Source organism: Ischnura elegans, chromosome 6 (assembly GCF_921293095.1).
Source record: "Ischnura elegans chromosome 6, ioIscEleg1.1, whole genome shotgun sequence".
Taxonomy (NCBI): Eukaryota; Metazoa; Arthropoda; class Insecta; order Odonata; family Coenagrionidae; genus Ischnura; species Ischnura elegans.
Window position 1 is genome coordinate 65,589,247 of NC_060251.1, and position 17,925 is coordinate 65,607,171.

General features: G+C 41.9%; 1 protein-coding gene across 8 annotated transcripts in view; it reads left to right on the forward strand.

Moving 5' to 3' along the window:
* Positions 1–17,925, forward strand: part of LOC124160916 (serine/threonine-protein kinase mig-15) — a 246,035-nt gene that overhangs the window by 722 nt on the left and 227,388 nt on the right. For all 8 annotated transcript variants that reach the window (XM_046537032.1, XM_046537033.1, XM_046537034.1 and 5 more), the window contains exon 2: positions 46–111. In XM_046537032.1, the coding sequence (XP_046392988.1) occupies positions 46–111 (66 nt within the window). The remainder of the gene's footprint in view (positions 1–45; positions 112–17,925) is intronic.

Genomic DNA, 17,925 nt, shown 5'->3' on the forward strand with positions numbered 1-17,925 from the left:
GTTGTCGTATGTTGTTGTATACCAATCGTGTATTTCCCATTGCAGGACCCTGCGGGAATTTTTGAGTTGATAGAAGTCGTCGGAAATGGAACTTATGGCCAAGTTTACAAAGTGAGTAGAAACTGTTTATAATTTTGCGGTGCTCAGAAGTTGAAGTATATTATTCGATTTTCAGGTTGTGGTGATGTGTTATGTCAAGTGTTTTCGAAAACATTAGTGACTCGCGACTACTCCCTCACCCTCAGAAATGATGTGATTTTTAAAAAGTGTATTCATGTACCATACGTTCGTGGATAATTTTCGTTCGTAACTGCGGTTCGCCATATCATGTTAACCTTCGAAATTCTGTAAATTGTTGCTGTATCTCCAGTTGTGATATGTACAGTGATACTTATGCTGAAAGTAATTTAAGATTATGTTATTGGTGGTTAATTGAATCTTCGTAAATTTTAAGTTTCACGGCCATCGCAAAACATTTTTACGATAACAGTGGCTTCCCAGACAATAGCAATGTTGGACATTCACACGTTAATTTATTGCACGTTTCAGTGTTGTGGATATTATTGTGAGCCGCATATCGGCAGGGTTTAGCATGGCATTTAGTACGCTCACCAATGACTGTGATTATTTTTTCTCTCGCTGTCGCTTTGAACACGATCTGATTGCTCCACGCCCCGGAAGCTTATGCCAAAAGGGTATACTAGAGTTTTGCTGGAGTGGGATGGGCCCCTGGTGTCCCTTTAAATCCCCGCCCCATCTATTTTTTTAAGGGCCTGGTTACCTGCCTGAGCTCATCCCCTGTGGACAGACACTCCCATCCCGAAACTGCACGTGCCCCTCAAGGCTCCTATTGTACTCCCCCTCCCCTAGCGAAACATCCCGAGGTAAAGGTGTTTTGGTTGTGGACGCATTTGTTGTGATGATGCAGGGCCTTCAACCTTTTCTGTTGTGATCTGGTTGCTCGGAGCAGGGATTTCTTGACGTATTCTAAACGTAGTACGTTTCTAAAATCGGTTTCACTGTCGTTGCGTCACGGGGCACCACCATGCGTGGGGCCAGGCGTTGTTCTTTTGGTGCATGCATTGCGTATCAACTGTGGGTACATTGCAATTGCTGAAATGCCATTAAATGGTTCAGTTGTCCCAATCTACGCTCATAGTTCCCTGCATTTTACCGCCTGTGAATTTGGTCTCTTTATCGCTTTTTTATTTTCGTTTTAGTGTCTCTGTTATACGTGATTTACCTTTCGAATGACGTTGGTGTATGTTTTAGTGATATTGAAAATTTAGTTTTTTTTATAGGCCCTGCCCTAGTCGTTGCAAATGCATCATAATTTCTAATCAAATTCTGCGCTAGTCTAGGGATTATTCTTATACCCATCTTGTCATCATATCTACTACCCTGCATTTCATTGCTCGTGGAAATGATCGTTGCTATTTCCTCCAACTCCTTGTAAATTTTCGTTCAGTTGCCATGCTTATTAGCTTCTTACTCAGCAATTTCTATGATGTGTCTTGATGGTCACCTAGTTTCCTTCCATCTCTCAACCCCTCCTCCTCATGGGGGTGACTATTCTTGTTAGCTGTGTCGTCAATGAGCGCTTTCGGGTGTTTTCTAGTCGATTTGATTGCATTTGTTACAATCTTGGACGAGTTGCAATCTTGCTTTACTTGAAAAGGCGTGCGTGCGTTTTCCGGGAAGGAAAGTAAGCGGCACTCCCATCAGGTTTTCTCGACTTCGGCGAAGTATTCCGTTGAATAAGTCGGATTGAATGAATTTTCTAAATTTTTCATGATTGAGGGATAATAAGGTGATTCATCTTCAATGACTAGCGCTTAAAAGAAAATAATGGAGCTGGTTAATGTGAGAAAGTATTGGTGCTTAGAGGTGGTGGAAATGATCGCTTCATTCGGAATTGATTTAATTTCGTCGTGAAAAAAATGATCGGGAATTCATGTACGCTGGTTAAAGACTGCCACGGACCAGAGCGTTTAATGTGTTGGTGAATGATAAGGGTTGCTTTCGTGGTTGTTAGTGTATCACAGGACACATTGGCATCACTATGCCAGTGTTAGTGAAGGCTATTGCCTTAGTATTCGTTGCACCTAATGTTTCGGACTACGGTTTTCTGTGGTCCAAAGACCAAACCACATTAAAACGTGTATCTTAGCATTCAGTGTTTACGTATGTTATTAGGACTTGTGATTCGTGTCAGCCGGTAAGTAGAGACTTAAAAGTGGCAGGGGAAAACTTATGGAAATTTAATATTCCCATTATTCCTCAGGTTTGTGAATATTATCTGAATTTTCATTTAACCGTACTAGGCTTAACCAAGTTAATTGTCTATATTTTTATGCTATCGTGTGCAGCAATTACTATTATGCAGCCATGTACTGTTTTCACGTTTTTAAAGTTCTTCCTAGTAAACGGAAAATGTCATGACGTGCCCAAATGTAACTTTTCATTGACTGATTACCGGTCTTCCATTGAACATGCCTATTGCCGAGAAGCTTTAAAGAATCATAGTCACGCCGCCGGTGGGCGTGACTCTCGATTCTGATTTTTTTATCGATTCTCCCACGGAATCGATCGTTATCAGAATGTGCGTGCATTGTGTGCGCGAATGAAGGGGGAGGCTTAACACTGGCATTCCTCCTCCTCTGTTTTGTTTTTCTATTCTCTTTCTGCACTCGAGACATTCTTCATCCGCGAGGCGATTATGGGCGTCAGTCGCGCCCACGTGGGTGTCGCGGGCGCGCGTGTCGCTTGTTTTTCCGCGGTCGGTGACATTTGCCGTGGCGATGCCATTCTCGACGTCCACTTCATCTTGTAATCCCTCGCCGCGAGGAATTTTTCCCTCGCGAGCTTTCTCCGGACCACTTTGCGTATACATATGTACGTAGTATTTTAACACTTGGGTTGGTGTACTGCAGAACTCCCATTCTCCCTAATCCATGTCAGTTCCTTAACTTCTTATTGTCCTCCCTAGTATCCATCGTGAAATACCAGAATACTTACGTACGCACCCCTTGGTTTTCCTCTTGTAACTGTTTCCATCATAATGAATCTGTCTTGTGGCAAAGTTCATCCAACAGGTCTTAATGTGGCTAATGGTGCTGCATGTTCCTAGGGGTGGCCCATCTGTCTTGTGGCAAAGTTCATCCAACAGGTCTTAATGTGGCTAATGGTGCTGCATGTTCCTAGGGGTGGCCCAGCCCCCCTGAAACGAGGACAATTGATGGTGTTTAATCTATCCACTGCCTGCCGCTTAAATCTATCGTAGTCTTTCCTATCCATCCATCAGTACAGTAGTTCCCTCTTAAAGTTTTTTAATTTTCTCATTTTTTTAGATGTACATTGCTTAATGGACGCCTTATTTTTAAAACTACTTAAAATAACCTTACTTTGATTATGCCCCGCCCACAAAGATATTATCTCTATTTACGCCGCTTGCTCCACAACTCCATTTAATAGTCTATTCTCCGGTATCATTCCTCGCTGTTCACCCTATCCAGATATTCATGTACTCTCGAGCAATTCAAAGCCTCTATACTTTGTGATATTTTTCCAGTGGTGCTTTTTTTATGGTTGAAGAACATCACAGGGGCACAAGATATCAGCAACTGCACCTCTCAGCCTTAACTGAGCACAACTGGAGTGGGAACACTCACAATATTGGCTATGACAACGCAAAATTAATTTGCAAGGAGAAAAGATGCTATCCACATGTCGTTAGGGAAGCGACAGGGATTAAGAAATCCATTAAAAACTTCAATGGAAAACCATCTTCATCCACCATGCTCATACCATCGCGGGAGAAAAGGAAAAACGCCTGAGAAGACGAACCAATGAGTAGTCTCCGGCCTACCAATGAAAAGGCGTCTGTTTCAGACGGATGTGTATAGAACACGGTCGAAATAACCCCTATGCACTTCATCGACCTGAAGAAGCCAGCTGCAATGTCGGCGAAACAGTCGTCTTCGAAGATAGACACACACGGTGCATATCTCGTAAACCTCTTCTTCGTACGGTTCTTTTTGGGCGTGCTACGCTCAAATCAAGATTTCCCTTTCCCTCATCTTAGAGCTCTGGCACTGCGAGGCGAGATTTTCCTTCGCGCCCGAGAATCGGTCGCCGTCAGTCACTCGCCGTGGTCGCAGCCTCTTGTGAAAGAAAGTGAAACCGCCACTGTGTGTGATCACCGGGTTATTCTTGGAACATGTAGGCTCTGGAATCGGAAATCTCTTTTCTGCGCACATGCAAAGTGTCCCTTCCACCTATCTCGCGCCGCGGCGATTGCTCATCGTTAGCGAGTGAACGGGAATCCCTGTACCGGCCGAGTCAGCGATTCCGAAGACGTAATCGTATTAAGTGGTCCTGGGGTGGTGCTCATTCGTATATTCGAAAAACGAGTGCTGCTTTAGAGTGGAGGCTGCTCACTTGTCCTCATGATTAAAATGTGAATGGTGTTGTATTGATGACGTCGTCATGGTAATTATTCACTAATTATTGGGACCAATTATATTTCTTTTTATTAACGATCTTTCTTTCGTTTTTTAAACAAAATTATTCCACCTTCCAACGGTCCTGTTTTGAAGAGAGAATTGGGTGGGGTGATGCATTTATTTGGTATCGTATTTTTTGTATAATATTTTTACCTGAATACGAAATGGAAATTTCACCCTCGCATAAGCGATGTGTATTGGACTGCTACACCTGTTTTTAAGAGGACTTTCGACCCTTTTGTTGAGGTGTTCATGCGTTTTGGACTTGGGGTTGGTAGTCCCTGATCCATTTCTTGTAATATTTATTGTGAGACGCACGATTTACTTTTTGGATTGTTTTAGAAGAACATTGGATTTTTTTGTGAAGCTGATTGGCACGGGGCTGAGGGAAGAGGAAAATTGAAGCCACCCAAACATAGAATTGTAGTACTAATAAACGGTATTACGTTAGAATGGGCATGACGCCAGTATATTCTGTTATTATTTCGTAGAAAATTTCTCGTCTATTTATCCTATAGACGTGCGTCTTAATTCAGTGATTTAGAAATCGTTGCAGCTGAAGGTATGGGGTGGTTCTTTTCCCTTTCATCGACCTACTTGCTATGCTGTCTTCTCTCAACGACACTTCCCCCGTGAAAAGTCACGTCCTTCCCTTGTTTGTGCAGTGGCTAGGCAACTTTTTCCTATGTCGTTCACTTTCGTAGTCGTTTGATTGGTTCCAAGCGAGGTTGTCTACCTATTTACACTCTTGCCACGCCTCCCCCAGCCTTCTCTTCTGATCAGCGGCGCAAGTCCCAAACTAGTCCTAGGCTCGCTCATTAGCATATAATTAACAAATCTGAATGGGATGAGGAGGGGCGGTCCGTCGCTTATGTCCTCTTCTTTATATGTTCGTTATTTTATCAATGTCATGTTGCCAGTGGATTTTTCTCGGAATCTTTCTAAGTGTTCATGCGATATATTTTTATTACGGTGGAAGGTTATCATGTACGATGGAACTTCCTAGTTTTTACTTTCCTAAATATTTACCTCCTGAATCTTGCATCTAACTCATCGGTAACCATTTTTAAGGATTCTTGTGTCTAAATGATCGTTTCATAGTTGTTGACCCAGTACGACGTTTGGCTATAAACGGTTGCGGTTAGATACCAAGTTATTTCGTTTCACTGGAATATAAAATAGAATTTTGGTTAGTTCGTGACCTCTTATTTACCTTGATAAAATCTTATAAACGTTGCAGGGGCTCAAACCCCGGTTATGTATTCGCGAGAAACACATTGTGAATTTAAATCCAGGCAACACATGGTAATGGGTCACGTACATCACATAAAAATATAAAATTGTTGGTGGCATGTGCATACGAACTTGGTTTTCAAATGTTTTAGCTGCCCGCATTCATTAGTTTGTCTTGTCCTCTTTTCGTTAGAAAACTGTATGGTTTCCTTTTTACGAGAGCACTGGTGGGACGTGGTTTTATCATCATGTAGCGTGTCAATTTTTTGTGTGTCGTAACTATTTCCATAGGGTTTATTAAATGTCTTCGTAGCTTTAGCTATCCTCGTGTGTATTATTGCCCCTCTCGCCAAAGCTTGAATGCTGAAAGGGCCTGCTGGCGCATGACAAGTGGCCATGTGTCCCACTGCCTTGGTGATTTAGGTGCATTTGGACGCCGACAGCAGGGGCTGCCTAATCGTTGCGGCAATGTTGCTCCTCCCTTACTCTTCCTTCTGTCCCCCTTGTCCGTGAACCCCAGTATCAGACCCCCCTGTTTTAATGCGGATCTCTAGGACAGCTAAAACCATGCGGGATTCCTAAAGATGTCATTCATCTGTATATTTCATTGGGTTAGACTCCCTTCAGTCGTGTTAATGTCGTTGACACCTTTCGTGTTGAAACAGTCGTCATTATGCCGACCTTTTTTTGGTTTTTTGGGAGTTTCAGGTAGTGCTGTATTTCAACTGTGAATGTTTATGAACTGCGTTCTTAGGCGCATTAAATTATTCATAAAGTAAATCATATACGGACTATCGACAGTATAATGTATGTATATCTTTTATGCTACTAGGTATATATTTTTAATTGTGCGTCATATCTGTTGAATGGTATTTACGCAAAATAAACATGACCCTATGTTTTAGATTTATTCCGCTGAGGGAATTACTTCGCAGTTTAGTCTATCATTCAATTTTTATAATTTTCTTTTCGTCTGCCCTCAGTTTTTTACTAGAATGGCACAGGGAATGTATGGAAGACCCCATAAAACTTCATTGGTTGTACTGTAATTCGTGTTTTGAAAAGTTAGTGGGCTTTTCTTGATCCTCGAAAAGTATTTTCTGTCGACTGGCGAATAATACATCTACATTATGCCTTGCCAGCTCGGGTGTTTGGAAGGGTAAAATTTAAAGTTTTTATGAAATATTTAAATAAAAAATTAAAAAAGAAATAATTGTGGCAGTTGTCAAGGCTATTGAAAAATTGTCATTATTCATCGCCTGTATGTTTGGCGTATTGTTTCATGATTATTGATGGAACTTTGGGTATCGGGTGTGTCTCAGTTTTTATTTAGTTTCTTAGGGCCCGGAGAATGGGCGTGTTGGCGATGGAGAGGTCAGGATCCGAACTCAGCTTGAGTTAGCACAGTAGCGCTTCGGCGTGGGTGGGTGTATAGCGCGTGACGGGTAGGTGGGTGTTTCCCCTTCATCTCCGCGAGCCGACTTCATTAGCGTCTCCTCGTGCGCTGATGCATCTCTCCAGTGTGCGGAGGTTAGGCATTTCGGTTGTGAGATATCGGTTAGGCGGTGTTAACTAATAGATTCGTTCACAGGATGATTCTGACACTTCCGGTAGACGATTAATCTTTTTCTAGCATCCTTGCCGTGCATTTTTCTGTCTGAAAATTATGCTTCATTGTATTGAAAAATATCCTCCAATTTTTGTCAGTTGAATGAAGTTTTGGAGTGTTATCTTGGACAAGGAGGCGTAGGATATTTCTAGGCCGAGGAGAGTGGCTTTTTAAATGCCCCCACCTATTTTGTATGATTTGCCGTTGTCTCCTGTTCGGACCGAAGTTCTATTTGGCATACATTGCCTTACTTGTTGAATAAAAGCAGCTATTTGCATTATTTAACCTATTATTGGTTGCTAATAACTTGTCTAGAAAAAAATTTGCCATTTTTTTGTAACTTCTTTTATTAGGTTCATTAATTTTCTAAGGATCCTATGTAAACATAATTCACGTACATATTATTTTACTTAGACTATGTGTGTATTACTGAGAATAGAATTTCCTCGTTCACTATCGATTTGGAGTGTACTTATAACATTATCCATAATATTTCATGTTTAAACTTCATCGAATATCTAAAGAGCTAGCAGTCGAAGTAGAATTGCTTTTATCTTGCGATATCCCAAAGCTACTCTTGCTTGGTTTCATACAAATCTGCACATTACAGAGTGAACATTTTAGTCACCCTAAAGGTGTATGAATGGGATTTGCTTTGAATTAATCAGTCACGTCTGAAACTTATAAGTCGTTCGACGATTCTCATCGGGAGAGAACGCATCGCGCTAGCACTTCCCTGAAGTAGTTTTTCTCCCTCATTCATTGTGGAAGTTGAAGAAGCCCCAGAGCTGTTCGGTGGGATAGTTTCGCATGCATCCATGGCGGAAGTGGTAAGGCAGAGGAGGGGGCAACGTTTTGAATGAATCACCTTCATCAAGGTCGATTGTGGGAACTCTTTGCGTCCGCGGGAAGTGTTTTCGACCCCGCTTTACTAACTGTATTATCTTCCGGCATGCCTTTTCTCCTTTGTCTCGACTCCGTAGTTTTTTCCCTGGAGAGAGATTTTCTTTTTGTGTTCCACTATTGGGTCTCAAGCTTGATGCGTGGGTACGGTCTATTTGCGATATCTTGGGTCTCTTTTCGCGAAGTTTTACTTTTTTTAAACCATAGCCGTCATCTTGAGATTTTGAAGGAATGTGAACCTTACTACTATGTTAGATGCGAAATTTTTATTTTTATGTGCATTACTTTATTGATAACATGTCTGTTTTCGAATAATTTTTCGTATGCCTCGAGCCGTTGGGATAGTTCATAATGCATTCTGCTTTTGGGATCTACCTATGCTCTATTACCTTGGCATTTAGTTGAAGGGCGAGTGTTTGGATTTAGTCGGAATTTCCTTTTCAGACGTATATTGTTATACCTATGAATTTCATTCATTTCGGAAAAGTTCCGAGTATCAATATTGGGTTTCATGATAGTTACCCTAATCATGGGGATAATGCATTAATTTTGTTACTGACATTGATCCGAATATTTTATAAGGGGAGGCGGCACTTGTACTGTTGGCGAAACGGATCTTTCTTTATCGTAATCATGTTTTCTCTATTACCCTGCATTTTGTCCTGTTACAGATTTATGCTTATGTGCGATACGTTATGCATTTATGCTACACTACCCACAAACCGAAGCGTCTATCTTTAACGTTTCATTGACGCAGAACCAAACTGGAAATATGGAGGTTGTTTCGAGCGATTGCTTATCTCTATAGCGTCAATTATAGCACTTTTTTCTTATGGCACCTACCTTTGCAAAATTATGATAGGGATTCTGCTTTTGGGCTGGCTTACTGTTCGTATGATACAATTATAAAAAGTGTTTCCAGGGTATGATGTGAGTGTGCATACGCTACACTCACATCATATCCTGGAAAAACTTTACTCCTTACAGCATTCTCTGTTTCCCGCTTCGTTTCCTGTATTGGTTATTGTTTGCTTGCCTGGCGAGGTAATGGATATCCTTCTTTCCCATATTGGTGTAAATATTGCCTGGAAACTCGTCCTATCAATGTTTTCTTTGAGTATCGTAAAGTGGTGTGGGGTTGCAGTTATCCTGCCGGCTGCCTCACTGACTGATTGTAGGGGACGCCCGCTGTAAGCATGGCCGCGCCTCTTCTAGCCTTCTGGTCACGAAGCCTGTGGCGGGGGCAGCAGGAAGTGCGGAGAGGGTGGCGCCCCGTGGTTGAGGAAATGACTGCGGAGGTGTTAGAGGTACGGCATTGATGACTTGCATTGGGGTCATTGATCACGAGCCGACTGTACAAACACTTGGCACCGTATGATCCGTCTTGACGAAGTTCTGAGAGGCTTATGAGAGGTAGTTCGCTTCATTAGTTAGGCTAGCTCCTCACTGGAACCACGTTGGTTTCCAGAGAAATGAGTTTTATCTTATGCTATTAACGACATAATTAATTACAATTTGTTATGATGCGTTTCCTTTGATTTCCCACAATTTTCGGGGATGTCACTGCCATTCAAGTATGATTGTCATTTAGGTAATGCTTGGAAAACGGGGTTCTGCCACAATGCGCGGGGTTTGATGGAAATATCATTACTTTGTCAATGCAATTCATGGAATTGATAGGTAACTATCTAATACTTTCTGCATATCTATATCCTCGTCATGTTTTGATAGTATCTCCAGTGAGTAGCTGCGAAAGTGATGGGATTAACGAAAGGAATGGGGACAACAGTGAGTAATGTGTGTGTTATTTTGTGAAGCAATGGTTCGTGGAGATGTTTCTTCTGCGCTTAGGAAATTGAACTCCTGGAATCGCTAAAATTAACGTTTTTCCTTGTCACCTGTGAGGATTTGGCTTCCAGGCCATTTGGGGGGCATTGTGATTGACCTATGTTCGAAATTTGCTTTGAATTCCTTATTGTCTTTTTGCTTGATATAATATTATTCGCTCATTCCCTCAGAAATATGTATGTTGCATGCTACAAATAATTTTCACTTTGTTGCATCAAGCATTTACATTTCCTCAACCAACCACTGGGTTTAAGTTTCACTGTTTTACATTTTTCAGTCTATTAGAGGGCTATTCCCAAGCCGGCATTTGTGTAGGTAGATGAATGAACTGGTCCCTGCCGAAAGAAGCTCTATGCGCTTGAATTCGGAGATCAGCTTTCTCGTGATGCGGGTGGGTGTAGGGTGTGCGGGGAGTGAGTTGAGATTTTGACGACGGTGGATTTTGGTGGAAAATGCATTGGGATCGGGGCCACCTCGTGTATGTAAGTCGAGAGCCAAGAGGGCTCGGTGTTGGGTGTATAGAATGAGGGTATTTTTCAGTGGGAAATAGGGTGTCCACAGTGGGGCCATTGTGTACCTCCAAGAAAGCTTTTCTCTTGTCCTTCTCACGGGATCCTGGTTTTATCTCTCATTCCTCCGTTATCTCCATCCAAGGAGTTCCGGAAGTCGCGACCGGGTTTTCGGTCGTCCCTGGCGACGGAGGCTCACGTGAAAGAATTTTATGCGTTTTCAGCGCTTATCCGCTCGTTTATGATCTCTCACGCGATGCCATTCTTATTTGAGCGGACGGTAATTTAAAGCGGGTCAAGTGGAGACGGTAAGAGAGCGTTTTCGGTCGAATTTACCAAAATGGGAGTTGAGATATCGTGGGTGTTCGGTTCCTTAAAAAGTCTATTTTTTTCTATGTATAAAAGAGGATGTCTGTTTGTCTGTTCGATATGAAGTTCCATACGGCTGTACGTATTGCAACCAAAGTTAGTACATAGGTGCATTTCAAGCATTAAAATCCCGTAGTGCCACTTGCGGTTGTGTCCAACGCGTTGTTTTCTTATTATCGTTTGTTACTTCACGTCGTTCTATTTCTGCTTTTGGAAATCCTGCTGAGTAGGCGCACCTCATGTCACGCTCGAAGAGATAACGTAATTCAAATAATTCTACACTTCACTGTTAATCCTCTTGGTATACATTCTCACTTTGTTTTTGGTCCACTTACGTACGGACACATAACGATCAATGTGGAGCGAGGTATAAGCTGATCCTGTGCGCGGTATACGGAAATAGTTTTTCCATTTTTTCTGTAACATATTCATACCATCATCATATCAGCTTTGTTCCTTTACCTGGCACCTGACCATGAATTCCAAGTTTCCCCACTTCTATGGCTACTACCCTTTCCGAGCAACGCCGAGTGGCCTGCTTGTTTCTAATAAATTCCTCCCTCCTTTTGGCCAATTCAGGAAAATTTTCGGGTCTTGCGTGGTAAGATTGTTGTGTCTAGTACTATACTTTTTGTACGGCATGAGATTCTCCTGAGGGCCGTTCGCCGTGGAGACAAAAAAAAACCCTTGTCGTCGTATGTGGTTGACCAGTGAATGGCTGGGACGGTGTTGCGTGCTCTGCTCGAAATTTTGAAAGTATATTGGAGGAAGGGGATGAATGTTTGGCGAAGCGTGATTGCGCGTGACACAGTCGGCCGTCGCCCAGGGGACGGAGGAGAATAGGCCCATTAGGTGGGATTGCATCGGTGACGTCATCTGCACGCCAGTGTGCCCCTCCTCCCCCAGCTCAACGCCCCTCGTTCACAAGGAGAGATCAGCTTGATGTGGCCAAGTGCGTCCAGCGTGTTCATCAGTTGGTGACTATCGGAAAACTTTCGCCTCCGTCTTGAGACTGATATTATCTGGCGGGGGACTCCTAATTTGAATACCTTGCTTGTCTATGTGTGAATAATGAAGGCATATCAGGCGTGAATGCTACACCGAAAGCCGGCGTTTAGGAAGTAGAAGAGGGTTGTTATAAAACCCGAGTTGCTCGTGAACGGTTTGCTAAAGTCTTCTCTATTTCTCCTTCCAAATGAAAGATAAAATCTTTTCGTTCTGTTGGACTTAAACTGGTTCTTCGGGATTGAATAACGTATGTGGACATCCAAAATACGCGTATCATAGTTGAGTATGCAAGTGTATTGCTCTCAGATTTTAGGCATCATATTTCAATCGAGTTTTTCCTACATTACCCAGGCTTCACCAAGCTTGGCATTTTTATCCCCATCGCTCATTGATCGTATATATGACGAAGCATTTTAATTGAGTTCAATTTCTTCCCGCGAGGGTGTCGTGTATAACGTGCTTGGGGAGGGAACGACAGCTGAGCAGGGGGAAAAGGGAGCGTGTTGAGTGTGTTTCTAGGGCCACCAACCCCTCCAAGGCCCTCCCCTCTTTAGCCCTTTGTTTTATACCCCCCGGCGTTCCCCCATGTCCATAAGGCCCCGTAAACTTTCTTCCTCCATTATGTGACGTCCTAATTTCAACCTCGCCTTTCAACCCTCCTTTGACACAAGTTTTTTTAAAAACCCACTGGCGGTTCCGGGTTTTGTTAACTTCTCCGCGTTCTTCTTGATAAAGTACTTATTGGGATGCTCGTATTCTGAACTATGTCTTGAATTTCGCTTGTACATGGAAATATATTGGGTTGCTCTTTTTTAACAAATACGTAATGATATGTTGTACCTCTCATAATAGCAAAAACTAATTCAACCCTTGTCAGTAACCCGAATATCCCTTTTTCCGGAACGTTTTTAGCCAAGACACTTGCGCGAATTGATGTGTGCAGGTAATGATACCGTACAAGTTTTTTAATTTTATGAATGCATAACAATTGTATGGCCGTCTAGACTTGAATGTTGGCTCCTGTAGTTCCATCAGTCAGGTGTACAGTTGTGCAATTTCGTTTCAATAGCCTGCACAATAACAGGCCCTATTCAAAATGGCAGTGATATATTCGAAATATTATGGTTCCACATGCATGGAATTGGATACTGTTAGCTCTCATCAAAAGTACACTCATCCTTTTTTTGCAGAAACTAAGGGAAATTGCTATTACAGTATTGTCTGTGAATTCTATGGACATTCCCGTTGCACTCTCGACAGACCCCTTGAGTACTTAACCCTGCTCTCGTTTCTTCGACAGTCTACCCCGTTAGGGTCAAGGGCAAACTCGCTTCTTAATATAGGTTCTATTCTTGTTCCCTCGGCGCCCTTTGTAGTAGAATACGAGGTCGCGACGCACAGTGGTTCAAAATCGGAAAAAGCTGGTCGAAAGTCATTTTTTCAACTTTTTTGGAGGAATTTTTGAAGGTACTATTCGTATTCTACACTATCTGATCTATGATACTGGCTAGTACTACGACTATTTTGTGGCTCATTGTAGTTTGTATAAATGGTCAAACATGAGTCATCCGGGATAAAAACGCCTGACGCGTAAAATCACTCATTTTTAGAGAAGTTCACCTTCATATAAAGAAGGTTTCAGACAATTTATGAACTTTAAAAAAATACAGAGCATAAATTGGTACCTTCGTGTACAACTACTGGTGATTTCTTATATTTCCATGGTTTTATAGTTGGAAATAAAAATGTTTAAACTTTATGCTATTTTTACTTGAATTTTGAAATATAAATAGCAAAATCGTTTTGGGCACCTCCGAGCCCCCCGGAAATTTTGACGCGAATTGAAAGTATATAGTCTATAGATTCTATATCAAAAGAAAAATCTTGCTACTATTTGCTACTATGGCCTCAAGATGGTTTTATGTTGAACGGTGCAATGTGCTGCGGCGACAGCCGCCAGGCCGACCGGGCGGCGCGCCGCCCGGTGGCGGTATTGCTAGCACGAGAAGTTTTCCGAGGAAAGGTGCCAGGTTTATTTCATGTTATAGTGCTACTTGGTTTGCAATACGGGATCTATTTATAATGGATTTTTCATTCCTTTAGCGCCTTTAGGGCTTTCCAGTAGCCCCAGCGTATGATATTTAGTGAGGCTCGACATTCATCAGAAATAATCTTTAGAACAGCAATAGTGACGAATATAATCGAACTTATGGCCTGTGCAACATATGTTTCAAGAATTTATGGATTTTTAACTTTCACAATATCCAGAATACCCTTTCGTCGTCACCCGTTGGGAAAGGGGACTCTTCAAATGTATTTCATAGCACGCTAATTCACTGGAAGCCGCCGCACGGTCGATAATGATTATTTTTGCCAAAAAAAGGGTAGCGCCCGGCCGCAGTTGTATTGCTCTTCAACGAGGTTTACCTGATCTCATCTTTGTACTTTAAGTTTGCTAAAGTGGTAGCTAAAGTGTTTAAAGTGTGCTAGGAATATTTTTCTCTCTGACTACCCTCAATGTCGCCGCATACCATCTACCAATATGGAATGGTCAACTAAGGAGGAATTCAGATACGGAAGGGACCCAAGGCCGAAAAAAATAAAACCACCAAAGGAACGTAGGCGTGAAAAATTCCTAACCCTAAGAGTCAAACCTCGTAATTAAGATATAAGATCCTGGCAGGTCTTCGAGGTTCCGAGAACCAATGAGTGGCAATGCCTGGACGGTCCATGCCTTCTCTATCATTGCCACGATGAAAGAGAAAGGAAACGATGAGCCAGAAAAGCAGATGATAATGATGCACAGAGAAAAGCATTCAGCGCCCCCCACACAGAACGCACAATCGCTAAGAAAGTACATAAATCGGGGCGTGAGTGGAAGAATATCTTCCATGAGCGTCCGTCAGACGCTGCTCAGAGCAAGCATCCTGGCATCAGCTGGAAAAATATTCGAAAAATACGAGCATACAAACAAAGGCAATTAAGAAGCACAGAAAGAAAGCAGACAGATATGTCTCGCCCGCGCACGCTTGAGGCATGGCATTCAGAGGACTCAGACGGTGCATTGCATTCTCTGAGAGAAGGACCACGGGCATTTAAAGTCACGCCTAAGGCGTTAACAACGCATTTGCTATAGTCACAAATTCATGAGTGAGGACAAAGTTTGAGTGTGTGCGAGTTATTTAGAGATATCCTTCGTGAATTTTTCGTTTTGAGTAGTATTGAGTTCAGTCGGAAATTAGTCGAACTACGTGATCGATGGAAGGGATAAAAGGGACGAACATAAATATCCTTATTTATGTGATATCCCATAGCCTTAGTCACAATATTCAGTAATTTAATTAAACTGGAAAAAAATATTAAGAGAAAAAGTGAGAATGCCTAAATATTTGCTTTCAATCCTTGTACTTGCCTCACGACACAACTTGAAGGTCACTGATGCGACTTTCATCTACGCCTTGAGGGCATTGACCATATTGTATTTATTTTGAATTGTTAAGCAAATTCATTAAAAAAAAATAAAGTATCGTAGATTATGCATAAAAAATCTAACTTAGGCTGAACAGATAAAAATTGTATACGAACACAAATTACCGTTGCTTTAAAAACGGTCAACTTTAATTGTTTATATAATTTATAAATAATATTAAATCTAACAAATAACAGTCACATATATGAAAAAATACCTCGATTTATTTGATGCGTATCAATCTTCACCTTGAATGAATAATTGAATACAATATCTATTTTTAATATTTAATTGTTTAAATAATAGGCCATTTAAAAACAATAATATCAAAGATACAACAAAAATAACTTCAAATTCGTATTCAGCGGAAAAAATTCTTCTGAATAGCTTCTTCATAATACAACAGTGACTACGAATAAAAGCGGTAATAATTTCGACCACCTTTTTTCGATTTTGAACCACTGTGCGACGTCTCTTTTACTTTGAGCTTCCTCTGGCAAGTTCTCTACCCCTCGGGGATGCATCTACTTATTGTTAGTTTGCCTACTCCCCCGCCGAGAATGGCCGCGTTGCACTTACGCTGGCAGATGTGCATTCGTGCACGCCTCACCCCTTCCTCCTCCCAATTGGCGTGCTTCCATTTCCCTGCCCCCTGTCTTTTGTCTTTTCCGCCGTCAAACCCCTCGCCCCCGTGGGCGTCTCGAGCCCTACCCAGTAACCCCAAGTACCGTTCTCGTTTATGCGGCGTATGGTTCATTCATTGTGGACCGTTTTCAGTTTCTGTGTTCAGTTTTACGGTCATCCCACTGTCTGCATGGTCGATGATTGTTGATTTTGCGGTGCAGGAGAGGATTCTCAATACTTCGTCAAAATATGCTGTCCCCCGTCGCGTTCCTTTAAAAAAAAAAAATAGAATTACGAAAGTCGACATTCGCCATCGAGTTAGAGCGTCACGAAATTTACCGTAATTGCGACTGCCGACTGAAGTAGATTCTAGATTATTCTAGATGATATATGTTATCGTATTCATAAAATTTTTCTGGTGTTCCTCGCGAGTGCAAGTACTCCATTGTAATTAATCTATATAAAATGGATCGCTTTGCTCTCATCCCTACCCACACATAGTGTTGTCAACCGATTGATTTGCGAGATAATTAGTTCCATGTATCCCATTAAGACGAAGCTCTCAGTTTTACGGCTTCCCATTCATTAAGCTCATTTTTAGTGTCTGTGTGTTCGGTGTTTCGTTAACTCTTTAGTCTTCTTCGTTGCTTGTGCATTATTGCTGCAGCCTTGATTAGTCAGTGCAAAATGTAGTGTTGTGTCACCGTCTGTGTCATTTCTTAATCCTATGAATGGAAATTCGCTTGTTGGCGCTACCAAGTATATGCCACGATAACTGTGTTAGCTTACTCATTCAAATTTGACTGGCTGTGATGTTTCAGCTATTCCCGTGCTTGATAATTTAGCTGCGTTGCAATGCGTGTTCTTTTTGCACTTGCAGTGATCGCCTTTTGGTCTTCGATACTAAGTTGAGGTTAGGATGGTGGACTGATGAGCGGATATCCTTCAAGTCAGTCTTTAATCTTTCTTCCCATTCCCCTTTTCTTTCTGCTTATGTCTTCATTTAAGTGTTATTAATTAAGGAATTTTGTTGAAAATAGCTGCATTCTTCTTCATAAGTTTGTAGTTTTTATGTATGTTTCTATTAGGTGGGACATTTTTCCAAGCGTAATTCTTCGTTAACACCCCACGTTGTCCTGTCTTCGCTTACGAATTATTGTTGGGGATGACTTATTTACAGTGATATTGCATGCTCGTTAAGAAGTTTAACAAGCACTTTTCTAAGCAAGGGACCAATCTCCGCTCAACTACTATCTCTCTGCTCCCTTCCTACTGTTATTCTTCACCTGCGACTTGTTAAGGAGATCTATCTAGCTATTCACATTCTACCCTGCAATCCTACTGAATCGGAATGTGACGGGAGGACCACAGACGTTAACGTGTTAGAGATGCAATGAATAATACTGTTTTGATCCTGCGACGAAACGAGAAGTCTATTATGGATTTAACTGTCCGTCAAATATCAAAATTTTTAATGGTTGAGGCGATATCAGGTCCTTTTGTTGTTCTTCCTTCCGTGTCCCCTTCATTTTTTTCTTCACATGGAGAGGAGGAGGGACGACGAAGTGCTGGACATAGTGGGTGAGAAAAGGCAGCTTTTGGATGAGATATGGAGGAGACTGAAGGTATGGATGGAGCGAGTACTTAGCGGGGAGGTGATGTTGAAGAGGGAAGAATGTTAGGTAAACGAGGGAGGGGAAGGAAAAGAATAGGGTTTTTAGATGGAATGAAAGGGAGTAGGTCTTATTGTGGATTGGAGAGGGAAGTGCATGATGGAAGGGGAGCCTCCCGGAATTCTTCTTAAGCACTCCATAGAAACCTACCTTAATCGGTAGAATACTTTATTAA